Source organism: Chionomys nivalis, chromosome 14, assembly GCF_950005125.1.
Source record: "Chionomys nivalis chromosome 14, mChiNiv1.1, whole genome shotgun sequence".
NCBI lineage: Eukaryota > Metazoa > Chordata > Mammalia > Rodentia > Cricetidae > Chionomys > Chionomys nivalis.
This window is the reverse complement of record NC_080099.1, coordinates 56,423,583-56,444,939: the sequence shown is the minus strand read 5'-3', so window position 1 is coordinate 56,444,939 and position 21,357 is coordinate 56,423,583. Positions and strand designations below refer to the sequence as shown.

General features: G+C 45.2%; 1 protein-coding gene across 5 annotated transcripts in view; it reads left to right on the top strand.

The window, feature by feature from the left end:
* Positions 1-21,357, top strand: part of Fhod3 (formin homology 2 domain containing 3) — a 409,106-nt gene that overhangs the window by 278,676 nt on the left and 109,073 nt on the right. For all 5 annotated transcript variants that reach the window (XM_057788966.1, XM_057788965.1, XM_057788964.1 and 2 more), the window contains exon 10: positions 2,291-2,532. In XM_057788966.1, coding sequence (XP_057644949.1) covers positions 2,291-2,532 — 242 coding nt within the window. The remainder of the gene's footprint in view (positions 1-2,290; positions 2,533-21,357) is intronic.

Below are 21,357 nucleotides of genomic sequence, written 5' to 3'. Positions count from 1 at the left end.
CTAAAAAGCACAGGAATCAAAGATATCAGCATCTTGTAATAATTGCAGCATAATTTGGTATTGCTCCTCTTCTTGTCTTCTTTACAAAGAGAGGTTTGTTACACAGTCCAGGCTGGCCTTGCCCTCGGAATACTCCTGCCTCAGTTCCTGAGCTGCTGGGACTATAAGCTGTACCACCACACCTGGCTGCACCCCTTTTCCCCATCTGCCCTTCTCTTCCCCCTCCAGTTCCCTCCTCCCCCTCCTTCATCCTCCAATCCCTCTGTTCCCCCCCCCATCCTCCTCCTCCCCTTCCATCCTCCCCTTTCTCTTCCTCATTGGCAAGTGTTTTGTTGTGGATCTGAATCTGTGATATTCCCAAATGAATTATATATCACAGTGATGCCTAGATCATTGCCTCTGATTCCTTTCTTCACTAGAACTTTCTGGCCAGTCTCCCCTTTCCTTGACATGGAGCAGTGAAAGTGACTTTCCCCCACCCCGCCCCGCACACTGCTTCTCGGGAAGGCACTGTGAGTGGAACGTCACTCGATCCTTGGACCGCTGAGGTTAGACAAGGAGCTAGGAGTATCTGAACTGTGATTTAGACCTGCTCATATCACTGCAAATGTGTGCTTAATAAGAAAGAGTCAACACTTCAGGCCAGGGGAAATTCAGATGGTCTAAGAGCCTTCTGTCAGAAATGGAGGGGAAAACAGACTGGACAGTCTCAGAAGTGCTGCTACCAGGAAGGTGTTCTCATTCCCAAATGTGCCCACACAGCACTGCTTAGGGTTTTAAAGTTTTGATGGCAGCCATGACTGGCTAATTATTGAACTTCACTTTGTGCTTCCAGAGCTCTTGAGAACGGGAATTTCCAGGGAGATTGTGCAGAGATGAGCCTTGTTGAACTCGCCAGTTCTCACCTCAAGCCTTTAACACTGTGTTCGAGAATAAATTCTAGGGGGAATAAAATGACCAAAAGATTTTCAAATATCTGTCACTTAGATAGGTCACACCAAATCCATCTTACCTAAGTGCTGGGGCTGGAGGAAGTAGGGAATGAAGGGTGGAGGTGGATGACCTGTTGTCCATCAGCCGTGTGTCTTGGGGACTGGTCTTCCTGTCAGGGGAAGAACACAGGTGTGAAAATGTCTGGTGATTGCTTCTGTGGAAGCCACCTCTCCTGTCCTGGGGAACATACAATATGCACAACTCTCTGTCTTCTCTTTATTTCTCCATTCTCTCATCTTCAAAACAAGGAAACATACACACTCAAGGGTGCCTGGGACCACATGACTCTATAGTTGCTTAGTCTGACGGGCTTCAGAGCTTAGTTGAGCCTGGTCCAGCTGGCCTGAAGGCTGCCTACCTAGTGGGTCTGTGTAAGAGAAGAGCTTCTGTCACTATTCCCCACCATGGACTTTGCTCGTCTTCATTTCTTGTCATCGTCTGGTTTGTTTTTTATGTGCACTGTCTGTAAATCTAGACAGCTAGAGCACCTCCTCTGGTGTTAAGGAGACCTTTGTGCGCATGTCAGCTCTGCCACTAATGAGATAGATGTGACCTGTAGCCAGTCACACACTCTCTGGTCCCTTGTTGATAATAGCTGTATTTGTGAGGATATCGAAGGAGGGGAGCTTCTCTGCAGATGGTACTCAGGATGTGGCTCTCTCCTCTGACCCAAGCCCAGAGGTAGAAACTAGAGGGCAGTGTCTAGGTGGAAGGAGGAGGCCACTAGGGTGGTCTTTTAAGAGAGCATCTTCTCTGTGATGCTCTCTGCTTCCTGGCTACCATGGAGTAAGCAGCTTGGTTCTTTGCTTCCTGAAAGCCATGGAGTGGGTTTTTGCTTCCTGGGTACAAGGGGGTTAGCTGTTTTCTTCCGCCACGGTCTTCCACTGTGATATCATTGTCTTTCCGTAGATGTAAACACACCCAAACCATCCTACTTGGTGAGCCAAAACAAATCTTACCTGTTAAAGTCAACTTTCTCAGGCATTTAGTCACAGTGATAAGAATCTGACTAAAACATTTAGGTTTCAGATAATTTAATACATTTTTCTTACTTAGCTGTCTCTCTGTATCCATTTGATCCATAGAATGCATAGTGACAGGCACGGTGCAATCACAGATTGAATTGACTTCTGGACACATGTAGGGGTCTTCGAGATTGAGTAGAGGCCTTCAATACAAGGAAAACAGCAACAACAAAAAAGGAGTTTTAAATCCATTTATAGGTGACATATAGTCACAATCCGGACTGGAAAAAAGCTCTCGAGTTTCGCTTGCCTGATACACTCTGCTTTTTCAGGTGGCACTCAGGCATGAGGATGGTGATGAGACAGCTGAGCCACCCCCCAGTGGGCACCGAGACCGGAGGAGAGCCAGCATGTGTTCTGGTGGCAGTGTGGGCGAACACCAGGGCCTTGACCGCAGACGGAGCCGTAGACACTCAATCCAGAACATCAAGAGCCCACTGTCAGCTCCCACCAGCCCTTGCTCCCAGTCAGTTCCTGCCTTCAAACCCAGCCAAGTTCGAGATCTCTGTGAAAAGTAAGCTCAACCCAAGTGTTGGGGAGGCAATACCACTGGGGAGAGGGAAAGAGAGACTGCGAGTCACATGTACTGACCGTGATTCCCTCCCCACTAGATGGTTAGGGTGTCCTGGCCTTGCTTCCTTCCTTTCCTCTACCGCTAAACCATTCCTCCCTCAGGGAACTTCCCACTCAAGCTGCTCTTGATGGCAAGCATAGACTTGAACTTGCCAAACTCATTTCGTATTTTATAAAATAGCAAAGAATCCAAAGTACAAAACCATGGCCTAGAAATAAATGGCATACCACACAGCAATGCGAGTTCTTGAGTTAACGTAGCCTTACTCAGATTGGCTTTAGATATGTGAACATACATATGTAAATTTAAAGATATGTGTTTTTATGCAGCACCTACTCATTTGATTATTTAGTCACTCAGTAAACATTTTATTGAGTGTCCAATATAGGTCAGGACCATGCAAAGGTATAAAGACACATACACAACAAAAGTATGATCTTTATCTTCATGAACCTCACATCTCATCTGGGGAAAGAGAATAAGGTAGATAAAAAAGAAATATAAGAAGTTTGACTCTATCTCTGGTGGCCTGGAAGGATTGGGGAAAACAGGTGCAGCAGAGGGATGGCTGGGCTTCACAGTCCTGAGACAGCTATCCAGGGGGATGCTGCCTCGTTTCTGGGATAATGGACCACAGAGCTTGACCATCCCATTCATGGTGGTGCGGTAGGATGCAAGTCATGCTCACATCAGTATCAGTAACAGTGGCTCCACCATTCTCTCTCATCCTGGGAATATTTCTGGGAGTCAAATTTAGCTTACCTAGCTACCTGGTGAAGGAGAAAATAACTCAGCATACATCAGGCCACTTTTAGAAAGTCAATCATCAAGAATATTTGGGTTTCCCCAGCCCCCATCGCAGAGAGAGTAACCCACCATCTCCATCATCAAGGCATAGCTCAAGCAGTCTGGTGCTCATGTGCCTGTTAACTAGGAAGCGGGAGGGGTCCTGGTTTGAGAGTCATGTGCAGCATGCATGGTCCCTTTCTGTGTCACGGCCCTAAACATGGTCCTGTTTCTGAGTTTGTGTGACCAGCTCTACTCTAGTGAAAACCCCTAACTTCTGAAAAGATTAAAATAAGGAAGCTGCTAGCTAGGGGCTGTGTTGGGAGAAGGCTTCAGGTGCACTGTGGTTCAGTCCTGGGTGAGTTTCTTCAAGATCCAGGGTCACAAAATACACAGCCCCTTGCTAGCGGCTTGAGGAATTGACTCAGAGGAGGTCAAGGAAAATGTACACAGTAATTGAATACTGTTTAAAAACCAATGGAAATGCCGAAGGCAGGGGTGCAGTGAGCCTTGTTGGCCCCACTGGTTCTTCACTGCCTGATTCATGTTGTGCTTGTTTCTGGTCTCTTCATTCTGCTTTTAAAAGGTCCTTATGTTGTGTGCTTGAGTAACAGCATCTTCTGATACACTAGCAAAATGGCGGCAGTTCGGGGGACTGTCCTGAGAACAGTTCATTGTCTCCAAGTTCTGGGCTCAACAGGAATTCAATCTGGGGTGGGGAGAAGATGGAGAGATGCTGCTCTAAACAATGCTTGCTTTGTTCTTTTCAAACGCTATGCAATTTTCATTGTGCCAAAGCTATTGCTTTAATGTAAATTTTGTAGTGTTTGGGGAAAGTGTTTTCAAGTTTGTAGAGATAGGAAACACTACAGAGAGCTGGGATGTAGCTCAGCATGGAGTGCTTGCCTAGCACACATGGTGAGGCCCTGAGTTTGATCCTTAGCATTGCAAAAATAAGCAAATGAATGTAAATTAAAAATATAAACCTGAAAAGAGAAGACATCCAACAACCTTGTAACTTTAAAATGATTTTGTTCATAAAGCCTGTTGGAGAGAGACTGGGTGGCATCACCATGGTGCAGGTCTCCTCAAGACAAGACTGCAATGGGGGAAAGAATGGCAAAGAAGGGGGGATGGTCATTGTGTGCTTAGCAGTGTCCCCTGCTCAACATCTGTGACTTAAACTATACTTCAGACTCAGGCAGCTGTTAGGACCCATTCCTTGGAGGCCTGGGAAGCAAAGCCTGTGAACTCCCTGGACATACTTGGTGCTCGTCTGTAGCAAGGTTCCTGTAGGTGCCACATAGGAGGGCTCGGAGGCTGTATTTTATCCTTCTGTGATACAAGTCATACCGACCTTCTAGCAAAGATGGGAGAATGTGAGAGGGCAGAAAGGAAGTCGTGTTGGAAATGTGCGTGGAACTCCTTCCTTATTTCATTTGAGTTCAGTTCTCGAAAAGACCCTCTTGTACAGGAAGGCAGGATAGATGCCAGACAGCAGGTAGGGTGGGCTTTGTGGTGAATAGCAGGAATAGGGGATGGGCTGAGCCAGGAGTTAAGCTCAAATCTTGACTCAGTGCTCAAAATTACTTCCCACCTTCCCACTTTTAAACATATTCACTGAACAAGACTTAAACATCAGACTTTTTAAGAAAGAGAATTGGTTGGCATACTATATGGACATCATCTTTACTGAGGTAAATATAAATATTCAAGAATTGAAAAGGACGCCACGTCACATACCACGAACATGTATGCTTCCTTGCACATGTAAGCCTGCCAGATTGTTACTAACATTTTAGTGATGTTAGTGCACATTACTGGGCCATGGCTTCTACACTGGCCCTTGGCCAAATAAGGTAGAGTTTATTGATCATCTGTCACCTGAAAAAATTTTGTATGATGTGTGAACCATAAAGAATTTCATCTCTGCACTTACTTTTTGCAGACTTGATTATAAGAAGAAAAATTACAGCCTTTTTATTTACTATTGAGAAAATTATTTGGGGTCATCTAATTAGCAAAAATTAATAACCCCCCCCCAAACTCCAGCAGTGTATCTGACTCACATTGCTGTCATTCCCAGGGCTAAAATGTTCTTGAAGTTTGTCTAGCCTGAAGCAGGAACCCAGTGAAGTTCACATACAGGCTGGGGTTCTTTCCTTCATGAGTATCCCATTCTACCCCATATTTCCTGCTTGTTAGGGAAGTCTCTGACCTTAATTTGCGTCCCTAAACATGCTCCTGTTCAACCAGCTGCTTGCTTTCAACACATAACCAGTCTCCATCTGTCCTGTCTTCCAGTGTTTCTGGTATGAATACTGCACAGGACCTAGTGTGCAACTCTGAATTCCATCCCGTTGAGTTGCACACAGCATTCCACTCTCCAGAGGTAATTCTGAGCTTCACTGAGTCAGCTGATGCTTGCATGGTACCATCTAGCTCTCAGTCATGTGTGCATTTGAAGGACACGGAAGAGTGAGCTGGCGAATTGTGCACAGTGACATCTGGCTGGGGAATGGAACATAGAGATTTATGCCATGTACACCAAAGAGCGGTAATGGCGGGTTGTCATGTAAATTTCATAAGTCATGAAATACTAATCTCCTGATGTTTTTCAACTGCTAAAAATGTAAAATATATACTAAATGTTCAGATTCTCCAAAACAGATCTTAGGCCAGATTGAGCTCACTGGTTATATTTTACCAACTACTGTTCTGAGGAGACAGACATTTTTAGAGAAAGGGAGGGGAAATGGGCTGAAATTGCCAATGAGGATTATGTGAGGAAGAAGGGGGAACCCACCATGCCATGTGAGAGGACTGCGGGGATCTTATAGTTGCACTACAACAAGAAAGTAAAAGGAGGTGTGATGTGGCAGAGACCCTGGGCTTGATCCCTGGCATCACATAAGCCAGATGTGGTGGTAGATTCTTATAGTCCAGATGTGGTGGTAGATACTTATAGTTCTGGCACTCAAATAGTAGACAGGAAGATTGAGAGTTCAAGGTCATCATCAGCTACATAGCAAGTCTGAGGGCAGCTTGGGATATATGAGATCTTGGGAGGAAAATTCCATGAAGAGATCATGAGGATCTTGTTGATCACAAATTCCTATGATGTAGGTGAAACTGGAGATGGGTGGATGAAAAGTTGAGGTGGGGGTAGACAGAGCTTGGTAAGAAGAAAGGGCTAATGACACATGCAGGGAAAATGGGGAGGTTAGGGAGGTTACAGCAAGATAAGCTTAGCTCTAGAAACCCCTAGGGAAGAAGGAAGTAGTTCTCAACCAGGGATGGCATTGCCACCCAAGGGACACCTGGGCATGCATGTTTTTGGTTGTCACTACTGGTGCTCGGTTGCAGTGGGCATGTGGTAGGACAAATTCAGGAATGTTGTCCCATCATGCACAGGGCACCCGTCACTGAAGAATTAGCTTCTCTGCAGTGTGTTGGTGCAGCATCTGGGTCAGCACCTTAGCAGGCTGAGTATTTGGCTGGAATTTTCACCTGCTTCTTGGGAGGCTTCCAGGGTTGGGAACAACTGTCGGACAAGATAATTCTTTGATAAGAACACAGGATTCTGTACCTGCCTCAAGTTCATATACCAAACTTTGGATCAAAATTAACTTCATTCAGAAATTATCATGAATCAGTTAAAATTAGAGTCTGCACATGAAATTCCTGGTATAAAGATTTCATTGACATTTTACAACCATCACAGAGACAGCACTTTTTAGCAAGAATGGAGATATGGAATGTTTTACCTATTACCCGGTCTCTCTGGCCTGCATAGGTTATAGCAGAATCCTTTTTCTAGTGTTGGTTTTATCTCTGTTTAGCAAATTCTTAGTCTTCAAATTCTTAGCAAATGCACTGAATTTAGTTAAGGACAGGCTTGACTTAATCTAATGAATCAATCAGTAACGAAACACAGCCAGTTCTAATCAGCTTTGAGTCTATCACATTCCAAAACTTTGACATCATGGAATATGACACCTGCGTGAAACAAACTGGCAAGATAGCAGTATACTTATATAACAGAGTGGTGCGATCTGAGGCCAGAGCCCGTGATCCCGTGTGTGCGCGCAGTCATGTGTGTGCTCATGTAATCAGAGATGTGCAGGTGGAATTGGGGATCAGCATGGAGGGGCAGCTCCGCAAAGTCTCCTTCAGCTGCTGATGTGTTCAACCATTGACCCAGAAGCAAAAGAGTAAATAGAAGAGTTGCTGTGTCCCAGCATAAGTTAGAAGATTCATAAAGGTAGGGATGTGCCTGCTGCATTTGAAATAGAAGTATTTGTTCTAATAAATCGCAAAGTCACTAGGATAAAAACACAGGTTGTTGTGTGAGCTTTTGTTGAGGCGATGAAAACAAACATCCCCCTGCCCCAGATAGCACACCAATGACAGGAACAAATAATTCCACCCAAGTATAGCTTAAAGTGCCAGGGAGTCTAACTCGTGTAACTTTTAGGAGCATGGGAAACTTACAGATGGTTACACCACTGAAGGAAAAAATCACCCAGCAACCATTAGGTGCCTATTACTGCCTGGTGGATGGTTGTGCGTTCAATAAAGCTTTCCAAGTATTGCAGCTGTCAGTATCGCTGAGATGCTCTCTGATCCCCATGATGCAGCCGTGGCTGTGTGTAAGATGCTATGAAGCTGAAATAGTGGATCCAGGCTCTACCTGATACTCCTACCTCCCTTAGGCGGGTGGGGCCTTGTGAACCCTTTTCCCTACAATCATCAGCTTTATAAATCCTTAAGGGACGGGTGGGTCTTCATGAGCACCTCTTCCTAGAAACTATTAACTGTCTATGGGACCTCAGACAGGGATAGAACCTTGTAAGCCCCTCCCTGCCCATAGTGAAAAAATTAATGGGCCTAACTTTCTGCAAGTCTTCTGCTTGTCATCACAAAGTTAATGACCCTGTCATGTCAAAAGGACAGCATTCCACTAATACAGATCTACACAGAGGTCGGTTGCTGATAGGCATTGACCTTGTAGCCAGGAACCCAGAAGTATCAAGCAACTGTGAGAAGATGTGGTCTTGTCTCTGTCATCCTAAGGCTGAGGCCTAGTCCATCTGAGATGCAGGGAGGAGCTTAACAGGGGGTATTGTGGGCTTTTGAGGGATGCTAATGTCTGGAGCTCCATCTGGACTTGTTGACTGAGCAAAACCATGGCTCCTAAGGAGTTCTTGATCTTCCCAAGTCTACCACCATTTGGGTGGCATTCAGAATCACTTTGGAGTTGAGCATCAGATAGACATATCTGAGCATAGGAGATTAAGGTTCAGAGCCTGGTACCACTATTATAGCCTTATGTCAGTTAACATATTGCCGTTGCCTTATAATTGGACCAAATAGCATCTCAGCAGCAGTAGTGGCAGCTACAATAGCCACAAGCCTTTATTGAGCGCATACCCATCCACAAGGCAATTTGCCGAACACCTGAGATGTTTTGTCTTTGCCCTTGGGGTGAGTACTGTTTTTATTTGCCATGTGGTAGCAGGAGAGGCGGAGGCAGGTGGAGTTGAAGTTCCTTGCCTGAGGACCGACAGCTAGTATGATGGGATTGGTTTTAGAGTTTTGTGGGTCCAGCTTCAGATTGAGGAGCTCACTGTTTTGTCTGACTGCACTTGTTTTTGTGATTCTGTAGATCTAATCTCCTGCGCGAAGCAATGCCTGTGTTAGTCCCTTTCTCAGCAAAGACGGGTGCTGAGTGCCGACACCCAAGGTTGTCTTCTGATCACAACACGTGCTGTGGCATGTGCATGCCTACACACATACTTAAACATTCAACGTATCACACATCAGGAAAGTATTTTCCAGTGTCCCACTATGTAGATGGACCACATGCCATACTGCCAATCATTTTGCTTTGGTTACTTCGGTTTTTCCTGGTGCTGTTTGCAGTAGTGAACATCTGTGCACACGTTCCCGTGCATTTGCTTGCAGCTGCACTCTTCTGGGATAAATGCTTAGAAGTGGAAATCTAGATGCAAAGGATGTACATTTCAATTCTGTGGGACTCTGGAGTGAAGAACACTTAAATTTTCAGCATCACCATCACACCTAAAAGGCTGTACTTTGTGCTTTCCCATCAGCCTGTAGCTGGGCGTTTTCACACTTCCTTGCTTGCACTTGATGTTAGGAGTTCTTTAGAGTTTTTTTGTTTTGTTTTAATTCCATGAGGTCACATGACCTGGGGTTTTGTGGTTGTGACTGTACATCCCCTGTTTAGATCCTCTACTCTTTTATCCTGTCTGTTGGTGTTGATGTATAGGTATTCTTTATTGTTTGCATGGAAAGACAGTATACTTGCTCTTGCTTTGTTTTAAATATTAGCCTTTGGACATTTTATCCCCATCTCTCCGATATCTTTAAAAAAACATGGTATTTCTCACTTTCTACATAAAACACTCTGTCAGCATGACCATACATGAGTGGTTTCCTGTGTGGATTTGATTCCATGCTTGCGCAGGAATGTATGTTCTCTGAGCTGCAGCCTCTCTGAGCTGTTCTTCCTTCCCTTAAGACAAGTAACAGCAGGAGTAGCACTTAGGGAGCACCCACTGTGTGCTGACTGAGAAAGCACTTAGGAAGCACCCACTGTGTGCTGGCTGAGGTAAAACTTAGGAAGTACCCACTGTGTGCTGGCTGAGGTAGCACTTAGGGAGCACCCACTGTGTGCTGGCTGAGGTAGCACTTAGGAAGCATCCACTGTGTGCTGATTGAGATAGCACTTAGGAAGCACTCACTGTGTGCTGGCTGAAGTAGCGCTTCGGAAGCACCCACTGTGTGCTGGCTGTGGTGCTAAATTTCATGTGTTGAGAATTCCGTGGAGAAAGGTTTAGTATCCTGTTTATTTAAGAGACAAGGAAACTGAAGCACAGAGAGACAAGGAGCTTGCCCTAGATCAGTCTGCCGATCAGGGACACTTCTGGCTTGGAACCCAGGCAGTCATGGCTTAGAATTTATGTCCAGTTGAACAGGACTGGAAAGGCTGTCTGATGGGCCTGAATGTGTTTGAGAAGGATGATGATTTAGCTTTGGGGGGTGAATTAGATTCCTGAGAAAGAAGTCATCAGAATAATTGATTACTTGAGCATGATAATCTTAAAAGAGTTGTATATTTTATTGACTTTGATATTGAAGTTATCATTGAGTTTGCTTTTCTCATGAATGGGGCACTGACATGGCTTCTGAAAAGGACTTCTGAAGATATAATTCTGGAGCAAGTGTACAGTGACTAACTGGCCATCCTGGAAGAGATCATAAAGGAAGGTGCAGAGAACAGACACCCACTGAAGAATCCTCAGCTGGGCTGCAATGATTGGGTGCTGAGGAGGAGCAGGGTCTAAGTCATCCTCAAGTTTAGCATCTCGTAGTCAGTGCACACCAATTAGTGACCCAGTGGGTGGTGGGACGAGGGGAGCCAAGCCTTCGGGGGAGCCTGTGGGTGCCAGTACAGGGAAGAGATGGGGGGATGTTCACTGTACTTCTATAAAGTGGGCAAGGGCATTGGCATCACTCTGCCAGCCACAGGAAGCAGTGGGCAAATGGGGAGCCCAATTATGAAACCCACTGGACCGATGAGCTCAGCTTCCTATATTTTGATGAGAAGGAGATATATTTGGTTGCTTAAGTTTTAGGACAGGACTTGCCCACAGGGCTCTGTTGCCAGGGTTACAGGATTCATTCAGTGATTACCCGTAGAGTCTGCAGCAGAGTAACGAAGCTGACCTATCTCTGGGAAGGAGCTGGCAATAAGCAACCTGTTTACAAGGGAAGAGCATACGATGAGACACGTAGGCGTTATACAAGGATAACTTGTGAAAGTGGCTGGCTTAGGTGACCTGTTGAAGTGCTGGCTCCTACAGCTAGGCTTGGCCAGGTACAGTAAGGGACAGATGTGTGGTCAAGAGCAGAGGTCCGACCCTCAGGCTTGATCCTGGCTTGAGAAGAGTTAGGAGAGACAGAAAAAAATGAGTGCATAGCCGGGTGAGGGTTATATTGACGCCTCCCCAGAGGTTGTTCTATTAATTAAGGTAATTGTTATGGACACGAACTGGAGAGAATATTTTATGTTCCAGCATAAACTTGCTAGAGGATTTCATAACAACCAGATTAACAACCAGTGGTACCACGGGCAGCAAGTAGCTACTTGGGGGAAGTTTATCTGATGGAAAGTGGTTTGTTATGAATGAGAAGCCCTGATGGGGCCTGTGACCTCCTGAAGTAAGTATTATTGGATGGCAGCCAGGAGTGTGGAGATGTCCAAGGCTCTTCCTGAGTATTTTCTAGCAAATGGTGGGCTGGAAGAAACAAAGATGGGATCAAGGAAGAAGGAGCTTGGGGGGTGGTAGCAGTAAAGAGGGAAGACTGGGGGTGGAGGAGGAAGTGAGCTTGTAAAGTTCCTGACTGTTGGAAAACTTTCCATGATTAGATTGCCAATGTCTCGGGACTTGTCTTTGCTTGGGTATATTTGGGAATATTTAGAGATTCTGGGTGAATTGGTAGACTTCGGTCTTTAAAACCATACAGAGACAACAGTGAGTCTCAAATGGAAAAGCGGGTGTGTGTATGTGTTGGGGGGTCCTGGAAGCATTGGGGCAGAGCTGGGTCAGGTGAGGAGGTTGGGAAAAGCTAGAAATGCTCTCAGAGTATCTAGAAGTGGAAAGATGGGGAGGATGGAAGGTGGGAAGATGTCATGGGATACAAGAAAGCATGGTTTATAGGATACTGTATCCAGTCTCATTCAATGTCAGCTGATTCCCGAGCAGCCAGTAATGCAGGATCCTGGGCTGGCTCACTCAGTAAACTCTGGGTGTGGTGTGTTTGAGGGACCTATGAATGGAAATCCCAGCCATTTGGACAGGCACCTGTGGGATCCAAATATGTACAGCTGATTCGTGATGCCCGGACTGTAACCCAGGAAAAATAAAGCAAGAGGTGGAGAAATGATGATGAATCATCCCCCCACCCCCGGCAAAGAAAGCGCTGGATCATCATCTTTTGAAATGTTACCAATGAGACTGTCACAGTTTCCCAGTCAGGGAGCCTTTAAAGAGCTCATCTTCAGGTGTGAGTCGGCTCTGATAGTGTGAGGCTTCACAAGGAGACCAGCTATTCTTGAGTAAGTTAGAGGAAAGGCCTGACTGATGTTCCGATTCAGTCTTGGATTTGGTTGGTGAAGGGCTGAGCTTGCTTCCCTTTGACCTGTACAGACCCCATGTTTCCTTTAAACACACTTTTCCTTCCAGGATCCACACACTCACAACCTTTACTGCTGAGCTTGGATTTCTGAGGTGGTCCATGATGATGTAGACACTGGGACATGAGGTTCTCAACATGTCTTTGGGAGCAGAGTCAGACTTTCCCAAGAGTTGTTGATTGATTAGATCCAGTCATGGAAGGAACAATTATCAGTCTTGCTTCCAATGTGCTATGGTCAGGCTGGGCATGGTGGTGCATATGTTGCAAGGAGGCCACTTATTCATCCTGGCTGCCCGGCTAACTTAGCCCCGAAATAACCACACAGAAACTATATTCATTAAATCACTGCTTGGCCCATTAGCTCTAGTGTCTTATTGGCTAACTCTTGCATATTAATTTAACCCATTTCTGTTAATCTGTATATTGCCACGTGGCAGTGGCTTACCAGCAAAGATTCCACATGTCTTAGTCTGGCAGTGGCTCCATGGTGGCTTCCTGACTCTGCCCTTCTTTCTCCCAGCATTCAGTTCTAATTCCCCAGCCTACCTAAGTTCTGCCCTATCAACAGGCCAATGCAGTTTCTTTATTCATTAACCAAGAAAAGCAACACACAGACAGAAGGACCTCCTACACCACATGCATGTTCTTCTAGTACTTGAGAAGCAGAGGCAGGAGGATCTCTGAGAGTTTAGGGTCAGCCAGCTGGGGTTACATAGCAAGACACTATACGAGATATGGGGCTGGGAAGTGGGTGGGGGGCAGACAAAGAAAGACCTATATGGAGAAAGTCTAGAGTTAATTCTAGACAAATGAAGATTGAGCCTGAAGATAAAAGTCTAAGAGGTCAAATGTCAGAGCAAAGATAAGTTACTACTGAACACAGTAGTCAAGGGCCCTTGGGAGACTGAAGAGGACAGACCTGGCCTGCAGCCACACTGTCACTCCATATTCACAAGAAGATGGTATCAGTTGTAGAAACACCATTCTCATGCTAAAAACAGGTTTTTTTTTATTTCAAAATAAGGTCATCATTATGAGAGACATATCAGAATGGACATGGGCCATAACTGTGGTCCAGGTGTGGCTTATGGTGTCACGGATATCCATTGCATGTCTTTGCTTCCTGGTAGATGCAGGGCATTATAGTGGAATGGAGGAAGAAAGTGATTGGCAGGAGAGGTGAGCTGGTGGGCTTCTCATGCATGTGAGTACGGGCATAAGAGCAGCTAGTATTCAGGGGGAGAAGAAGGCAGGGAGGCTAAGTGACTTCATCCAGTTAGTGAGGAAAAGAGGCATTTTCTCCAGCTGCTTGTCCTAAGCAGAGGTAGCATGTCATAGCTGTTAGGCACATAATGCTAGGGTTGGACTCCTGGGTTTAATCCCAGTTTAGTGCCAGAGGCCCCTGGGATTGTCCTTGGCCTCTCAGTGCACTAACAGAACCTGTTCCAGAGGCTGACCGGGAGGGAGGTGAACTATGGGAACTGTCTTACATAGGCACCCAGTTCAGAGCTTAAATTAGAAGAGTCAGTAAACAGCTGCAGAGAGGTCACACAGTAGGACCAAGCCCAGAGCAGAGGACCTGCCCCTGTACCCCAGACCATGGCCTTTAGAGCTCAGGGGTCTCTGGTACCTTTTGGAAGGTGACTGACTTTGTTATCCTAAGAAAGCTGCTTCCTAAGGACATAGTGTCTCAGTAGGCGCCAGAGGCAATTCTAGGAACTTTGGGAAGGCTTGGTGACAGAATCCACATTGCCCCGAGACAGCAATTCATTCCTGAGCTCTTTGCTCCTGCCATGCGGTTTTGGTTTTATAAACATGGGATTTAAAGGTGACTAGAGAGGAGCCCTCTGGAGGAAGTGGCTAGTCCGGGCCTGCTGCTTGCTGGCACTTCTCCCCCACAGATCCATGGGCAGGACAGGGCAAGGTTGGGGAGCAGACAGCGTGGCATGGCTGCATGCTACGGGCAAGTCTCCTGAAAGGGAAACAGATGCTTGTGAGACTTGAGAAGCCATTTTCTTTTCCTACACTTCTTAAATTTAGGACCATTTTTGCAAATCTGCTTTCTCAGTTGAGGGGGGACAATTTGAATCATGACATCAGAAGAAGAAAATTATCAATTGTCCCTGACCTGGTATTGTTTGTGCTTTAGGACTTGTCTGCAACCTGAGAGCTTTTGTCACCAAGCAGATGAGCAAGGAGCCTCCACTAGAGAAGCCCAAACTGCCTGCTTTGGCTGAGCAGCCTTGCAGGGACACTTGGTAGTAGCACGCGTTCTGAGCTTTGCCTTTCGTGATTGACCGAGTTTGGTGAGCTAGGAATATTAGTGCCTTTTATCAACAGGCCCAAATCATGTGCACTTATTACTATACTCCTACTTTTTCCTGCCTACATAGTCTAGGATTTGAAGCTGTGACCTTTACAAAGGAAGCAGTTTCATAGGACAATGTGCAGATGAATATGACAGCAAATACACATGCATGGCTTTGGAAGGGGAGCGATGAGCTGTGTGGAAGAGGGCAAGGCAGAAACAAGCGTGGGCTCTCGGGCAGAACCTGAAGAAGTGCGCAGGGGCAGGCATTGCAATATCATTGGTGGCAGCAAAGAACCACTGTTGTCGCTACCTGTGTGCCATGGAGTGTTGCATGATGGGTGTAGGTGCCACTGTAAGAAATGCCTGACACTGGAAAGACCAGCACACATGCTAGTTATCAGGTATCAAACATTTGTACATTATGCTTCCTTGGTTTGTATTTCTTTGAAGCTAGGGCTCATGGAGTCCAAAGTGGCCTTGTGATTCTTGACTCTTGATTTATCTTCATCTGCCTCTCAGTTCCCTCCTGGAGCAACAAGTGTGCATCACCACGCTCAACGTCAATATTTTCAGTCCAGACATTTATTCATTAAATTCATTTATTTTTGATAAAAGAGGACTTTACCTTTTGATACTAATAATACACACTCTCAAAAAGACTATCAAATCCTAGAATTAAATATTAATGTAAAAATTCTTTTAGAAAAGAGAAGAGTGGCATAGTAGTGGTCCAAGAAAGGATAAGAAGCAATGAGTCTTGATGGGTAAGAACGAGAAGACCTCTTCTGGCCATGGGAACACCATGTTCAGTAGGAAATGGGGAAGAGGGTTTGGTGTGCCTAGTGTCCTCTAGGCAGCTGAAAAGGCAAGACTGTAGAATGTGGAGGGAGGCAGAAGTGGCAGGAGATGAGCTCATGTGGTAAGCAGGTTGAGACATGCAAGGCCTTGGAATTCATAACATGACGTCTGGTAATTATTTGGTATGTGAGTTCAGCCATGCTGGCCATGCATATTTGAAGCAATGCCCATCTTCCTGATAGGAATTGGGTTGGAGGTCAGGGAGAGTAGCAATGGGGGCCCAGGTAAGAGCTATTGAGACAAAACTTCTGGAAAACAGTGGTATCTTGGACCCAGGACAATGTTTCTGAACCCTTTAATAGTCCACGTTCAAGCCTAACCCTTGGATAAGATTTGCAAAAGCAAGACCTGAGCCTCTGTGTTTTCAAACGTCTCTCAACGGTGTGAATCACTAGTCTGAGGTGGCCATTGCTCCTGGAGAGTCTTGGGGGTTTAAAGGCATATGTTGGGGAAAGAGTTGATAACCCTGTCACTTGATCTCCCAGGAGCTACTTCAGGACTACAGTGAGCCTAACCCTGGGACCCAGTGAGACTCAGCAATGTGCACTGAGTTCTTTGTTAGCGTTTCATTGCTATAACCAAACATCTGAGCCAAACCATTTAAGAAAGGAGAGATTTGGGCCATGGTTCCAGAGGGTCTGATCTTCATGGCTGAGCAGAGCAGCTCACCTCCTGCATGAACAGGAAGCAAAGAGAAAATTTCTTCACTAGTGGGCTTTCTCTTTCCCAACTTTCTATTCCATCTGAGCCACTAGCCTATAGAATGGTTCCATCCACGGTCAGGATAGGTCTTCCCTTCCAGCTAATTCTCAGGAAAGGCTCTCAACACAGACAACCAGAGGTGAGCCTCACCAGTCTCTGAAGCATTTCTCTTTCTAATCAAGCTGAAAATTGAGATTAGGCATCAAGTGGTCCTTGGGTATGTCAACACAAAAACAGTTCTCATAGCAAAGGGAATATGATATGTCATTCCGGAGCCAAATATGAATGATCATGGCCCAGGAACATAGCTTTAGATCTCCCCAAATATTATGTTCATCCATGAAAGTAGTCACAGGAGAGTTTATTAGTTATAGTATTTAGGAAGTTATAACTCAAAACTTTCATTAGCTATATTGGTGGAGAGGGTAAACTCTGTTATGGGTTTCAGATGCTATCTTATGACAAATTAGCTTTGAGGTTGGTAAAATCTTTATTGGTCTGCTAAGAATACATTGTATAGCTGTGATGGCCACAAGGGTGTTAGGTAGGACCCAGGGGTGGATAGTACGTAGCTTTCAAATGGGCTGAAAATAGTTAAAGATAATTTTGCTCTGGTCTGTGACACCTTACCTCTTCATAATCTTGAGGTTCACTCATTTGACCTTGTACCGTCTTTAACATGGGTGTAGCTTCTGTCTCTTTGTCTCCTCTCTTTATCTGTGTCCCTTCCCTCCTCCCCTCCTCCTTCCCCTTCCCTTCCCCCTCTTGCCCTCTCAGCCTCTCCACATCTCCCTCCCCCTCCTTCCCCTATGGAACTTCAGATCATAGGTGATAATCTTTGTAGATAGTTCTGGCTCTTGCTTTTTAGATGTCTTGCTGTTACCTCCTTTATAGGCGATTCATTTCTCATGGCTGTTTCCGCCAGCAGATGGAGAATAATTGAGAAAGCCACTGCTAGCCACACAACTCCAGTGGTTACCGCTGGCAATTTAGTGGGCATGACTGGGGACAGAAAACAGAAATGAGGTTGCTGGGAAGAAGCCTGGCTGCCAAGCAGGATTTGGGGTTTATCTCTACACACCAATCTACATGATTACCATATTAAAAGCTGATTGTGGAATGTTCAATCAAAGCATGTGTAAGGGCAATTAGCTGTAGAATCAAACAGGGTCACACATCGAACGGATCTTACTTCACACTGAAGCTCCAAAGCACCTTTGGGCTTCTTGGCAGTTACACTTGATATCTGCTTCTAAACACACAATATCCTGTCTTGTTCATATCTAAGAGACAGGATAAGTTCATGCCTCCTGAATTATACTCCTCATTGGTGGAAAACCTGAGAAAGCAGAAAGCACAGGAGAATGCCGTTAGAGTGGTTATCTATCCTTACCCATAATGCTTTGAGAACACACGGTGAGCTGCCTTAGCACCTGACCCAAGTCTGAGCATGAAGCTCACTTCAGTTCTGTGTCTACTGCATACACCTAATGTGAAGACAGTCTTGGTGCCTGTGTTCTGACTGAAATCTATCACATGACATCAGATTTGAAGTTTCCACTTAGAATAAACTGCCAGTACTCAGAAAGTTTCAGGTTTTGAGGGTTTCAGAGTTCTCACTTTCAGGAGGGATGCTCAACCTATGATTGGCTTAAAAGCAAGCCTGTCCTGAGAAGGTACATGTCAGATGTGTCATTGGTAGAATAGCATTGTGGTCATGTGTTTCATTTCCTCCGTGACACTGGCCAGAAATAGAGGTTCCCATTTGGCTGTGATGTGTTCTTTCAGGTGTGATAGAAGAGAGAGCCTTGGGTGGACCAAGGATTTAGATAGATTGAAGCCATACCTGAGGCAGGTCCTCTGAGGCTAGCAGCCTGGGACTCTGCTTGCTGCCTTCTAGAAGCATTTGGAAAACCGCAATCTACCTCCTTTGGGTTGGTCTCTTAGACCCTTCAAGAGCATTGGAAACAATGAGCTAGCTACTGTGGCTAAGAGAAATATCTTTTACAAGCATGAAATAAAGTGTGTGCAGAAGAAAGGAAAGAAGCTCCTAGCCTGTGACTCTCACTGTTTACACCTGTTTATCTATTCACACCCGAGCAGATCTGCAGCCCCAGCTACCAATTGTGTTTCTTCCTGTTGATGTTTACCCTCTGCAGACTGAATTTAGCCTATTACAAGACCATATTTTTTCAACAGGAACGTGCTGGAATCATTAGTGTTTGACTCTCATCAAAATAGCAAAATTAAGGGTTTTTGCCTTGAGATGCCAGCCAGTCAGCCAGCTTCTGGGGATGTATTTGGGATTCATGATCTGTGCTCCATGCTCTTTCTGAGTGGTGTAAGTTGCAGGGACAATAAATACTTTCCTGTCTAACTTTGGGTTGTCACCATGGAAACATTGGAGCCGCAGCTGGACTCTGTCAGCTGTCTCTCATTCACTTGGCTGGTGTAGATCTTTTGAGGGAGCTTTAATTCCATTTGGCAGATGGCAAATCTCTGTTTTTAAATGACATCACCACGGTACTTGGTCGGATATTTGTCGTAACTGATTAAGAACACTAATTGGAACTCTTCAGGCTTGGGCCCTGGGTATCCTAGAAACAACCTTAATGCTAACAGGAAGCATGAGTCACGGAGACGGAGTGGAAACTTTAAGTCAAGCATTTGCTAATGCAGAGCCTTGAGAACCAAGCCCGAGGGGGCACTTTTGTCTTTAGCTCAGCAGAGTATTTCAATGAAATGTTTTTCATCTAATTGTGATATAAGATGCCCTAATCGTATGGAACTAGAAGAGTCGTCATCCTTGTTTCATAGGGCTCTGTCACCACTGGCCTGTGGTTCCAGTCTGGCTTACTTTATATAGTATTTATTAACATAAAAAACATTGGCAAAGCTGTGACCTCCCTGGAAAACTGACGGAGGTGCCCACTGACATTGAGGCATGGTATTGTCAACTGCAGGTGGGCTGGGCCGTGTACCTATCTCCGTGGGTTGCATTCAGCCTGCGTGTGGACTCCCTTGATGCTGGCATCTGTGCCACTCCTCTCTGACCTCTATCTGCGTGCCTGTTGCCCTAGACTCCTAGGCCTGGGGTGACAGGCTTAGCTAAGCCTTTGTCATTGTCTTTTGGGTTGTTCTGTTTCCTAAATTAGGACAAATTATGACAAACGTGTAATTAAGCAGTGTATTACTCAAATTTGCTTTTTTAAATTGATTAAAATAGATGTCATACTGTGTGCCTGTTTTCCTCTGAGCACATCCTGCTTCTGATGGGCTCTGGTTATCGTGGGAAGCTGCTCCTCGTTTACTTTTCATGTGTGGACTTTGTCATAGCCCATTCATTCGGGTTTCTCTTCGTGGACACTTTGATCACTTCCAGTTTTGGACTGTGACACACAGTGCTGCTGCGAATATTAATTGGGTTCTTTCTTGTGTTCAAATATTTGAGGACCCTGAGGTCCTTGGGCATTGTGGACACCTTGGACCTAATGTTCCTTGTTGGGGACTCCTTTATTTCTGCCCACTAGATGCCAGTATCTCCCCAGTCACACAGGTGGGACAAAGTCTCCTTTGGGTTGGCAGGGGCCATCTTGGTTCAGAATGTCTTCCTGAGGGTACAGCAATGTGACCTCTTGGTCAGTACATAAATGTGTTTATAGGCTAGTTCTAGAAACAGTGTTAAAGTGCTTAACCCCTTCACCTTCCTGCAGCAATGCAGAGGAAGGAGGTGGCCTATACTCCCTTCTGCATGTAGTATGTCAGACAATGCTGCATGGCACAAATGAAATGGTGTCTCAGTATGATGTTGATATAGCTCCCCAACTTAGGGGTTAAAACAGAATTTTATAGTTTACCAGAGGTGATAATCTTGCCCGTCTTTATCGTGGTGCTTTGTACCTTTAGGTGTATAGTTACTGTATCTTTTCCGAGAGGGTTCCTCATGCCATTTTCATACATGCACACCTGATAAAAGGGTTCACCATGCCATTTTCATACATGTACACCTGATATGAGGGTTCACCATGCCATTTCATACATGCACACCGGGTATGTATCTTCCTAAGTGAGTTCGTCTGTTTTTGTCCACCTTTGTTCTGAAAGTTTGCACTGTGATTTTGAAACAGCTTGGCAACGTTCATTATCCTCTGTTTGTGCTTGGAATCTAAGAGACATGCCATTACCCTGAGATGCAGATTTGGGAAAGTTAAATTGACTATGGTGGAAACTATGTCCTGCAGAACTGAACAGGCTGTGGGTCTCTGGCTTTTCCAGCATGGGTGGGGGTGAGGTGGACACAAATCTGGAGTTATTTTTTGTATAAAGGAAAATACAGACAAATTCATAGTAAGCTTGTGCCTGTGAGTAATTCCTCATCAATTGAAACCAAGTAAAATCAAGCTATGTGTGGAGACTCACATAGTACCTGAAAAGCTAAAGGTGGATGATTGTCATGAGTTCAAGACCATCATGGAATATAGGGTAAGACTCACCTTGTTTTACAGCAAAACCCAATAAAAGAAGCATTTGAAAGCTAGAGGCCAAACACCCAGAATTCTGTAGCAAAATAGGATCAACCATGAGCAGTCACGCTTTAGGAGAAAAGCCAGCTTGGAAAAAACTAAGTGATCTGGACCATTTCTTCAGCAGTAACATTATTAGCATGGGAATCATTTGGTTTGCCCATTTTATCACAGACTTAATGAAACTAAATCAAATCAGCATAGGTAGTCTAAGGTCATGGGAGACATGTTTCCTTCTCTACCCTGTGGCATCATGGGACAAGGCCAGTGCTTCTCGCATAGAGGAGGGCCTCCCAGTGTGTCAATATGCCACCTGCCTTTTGTCCTGCCCTGCCATTGTGATGCAAGGCTACATCA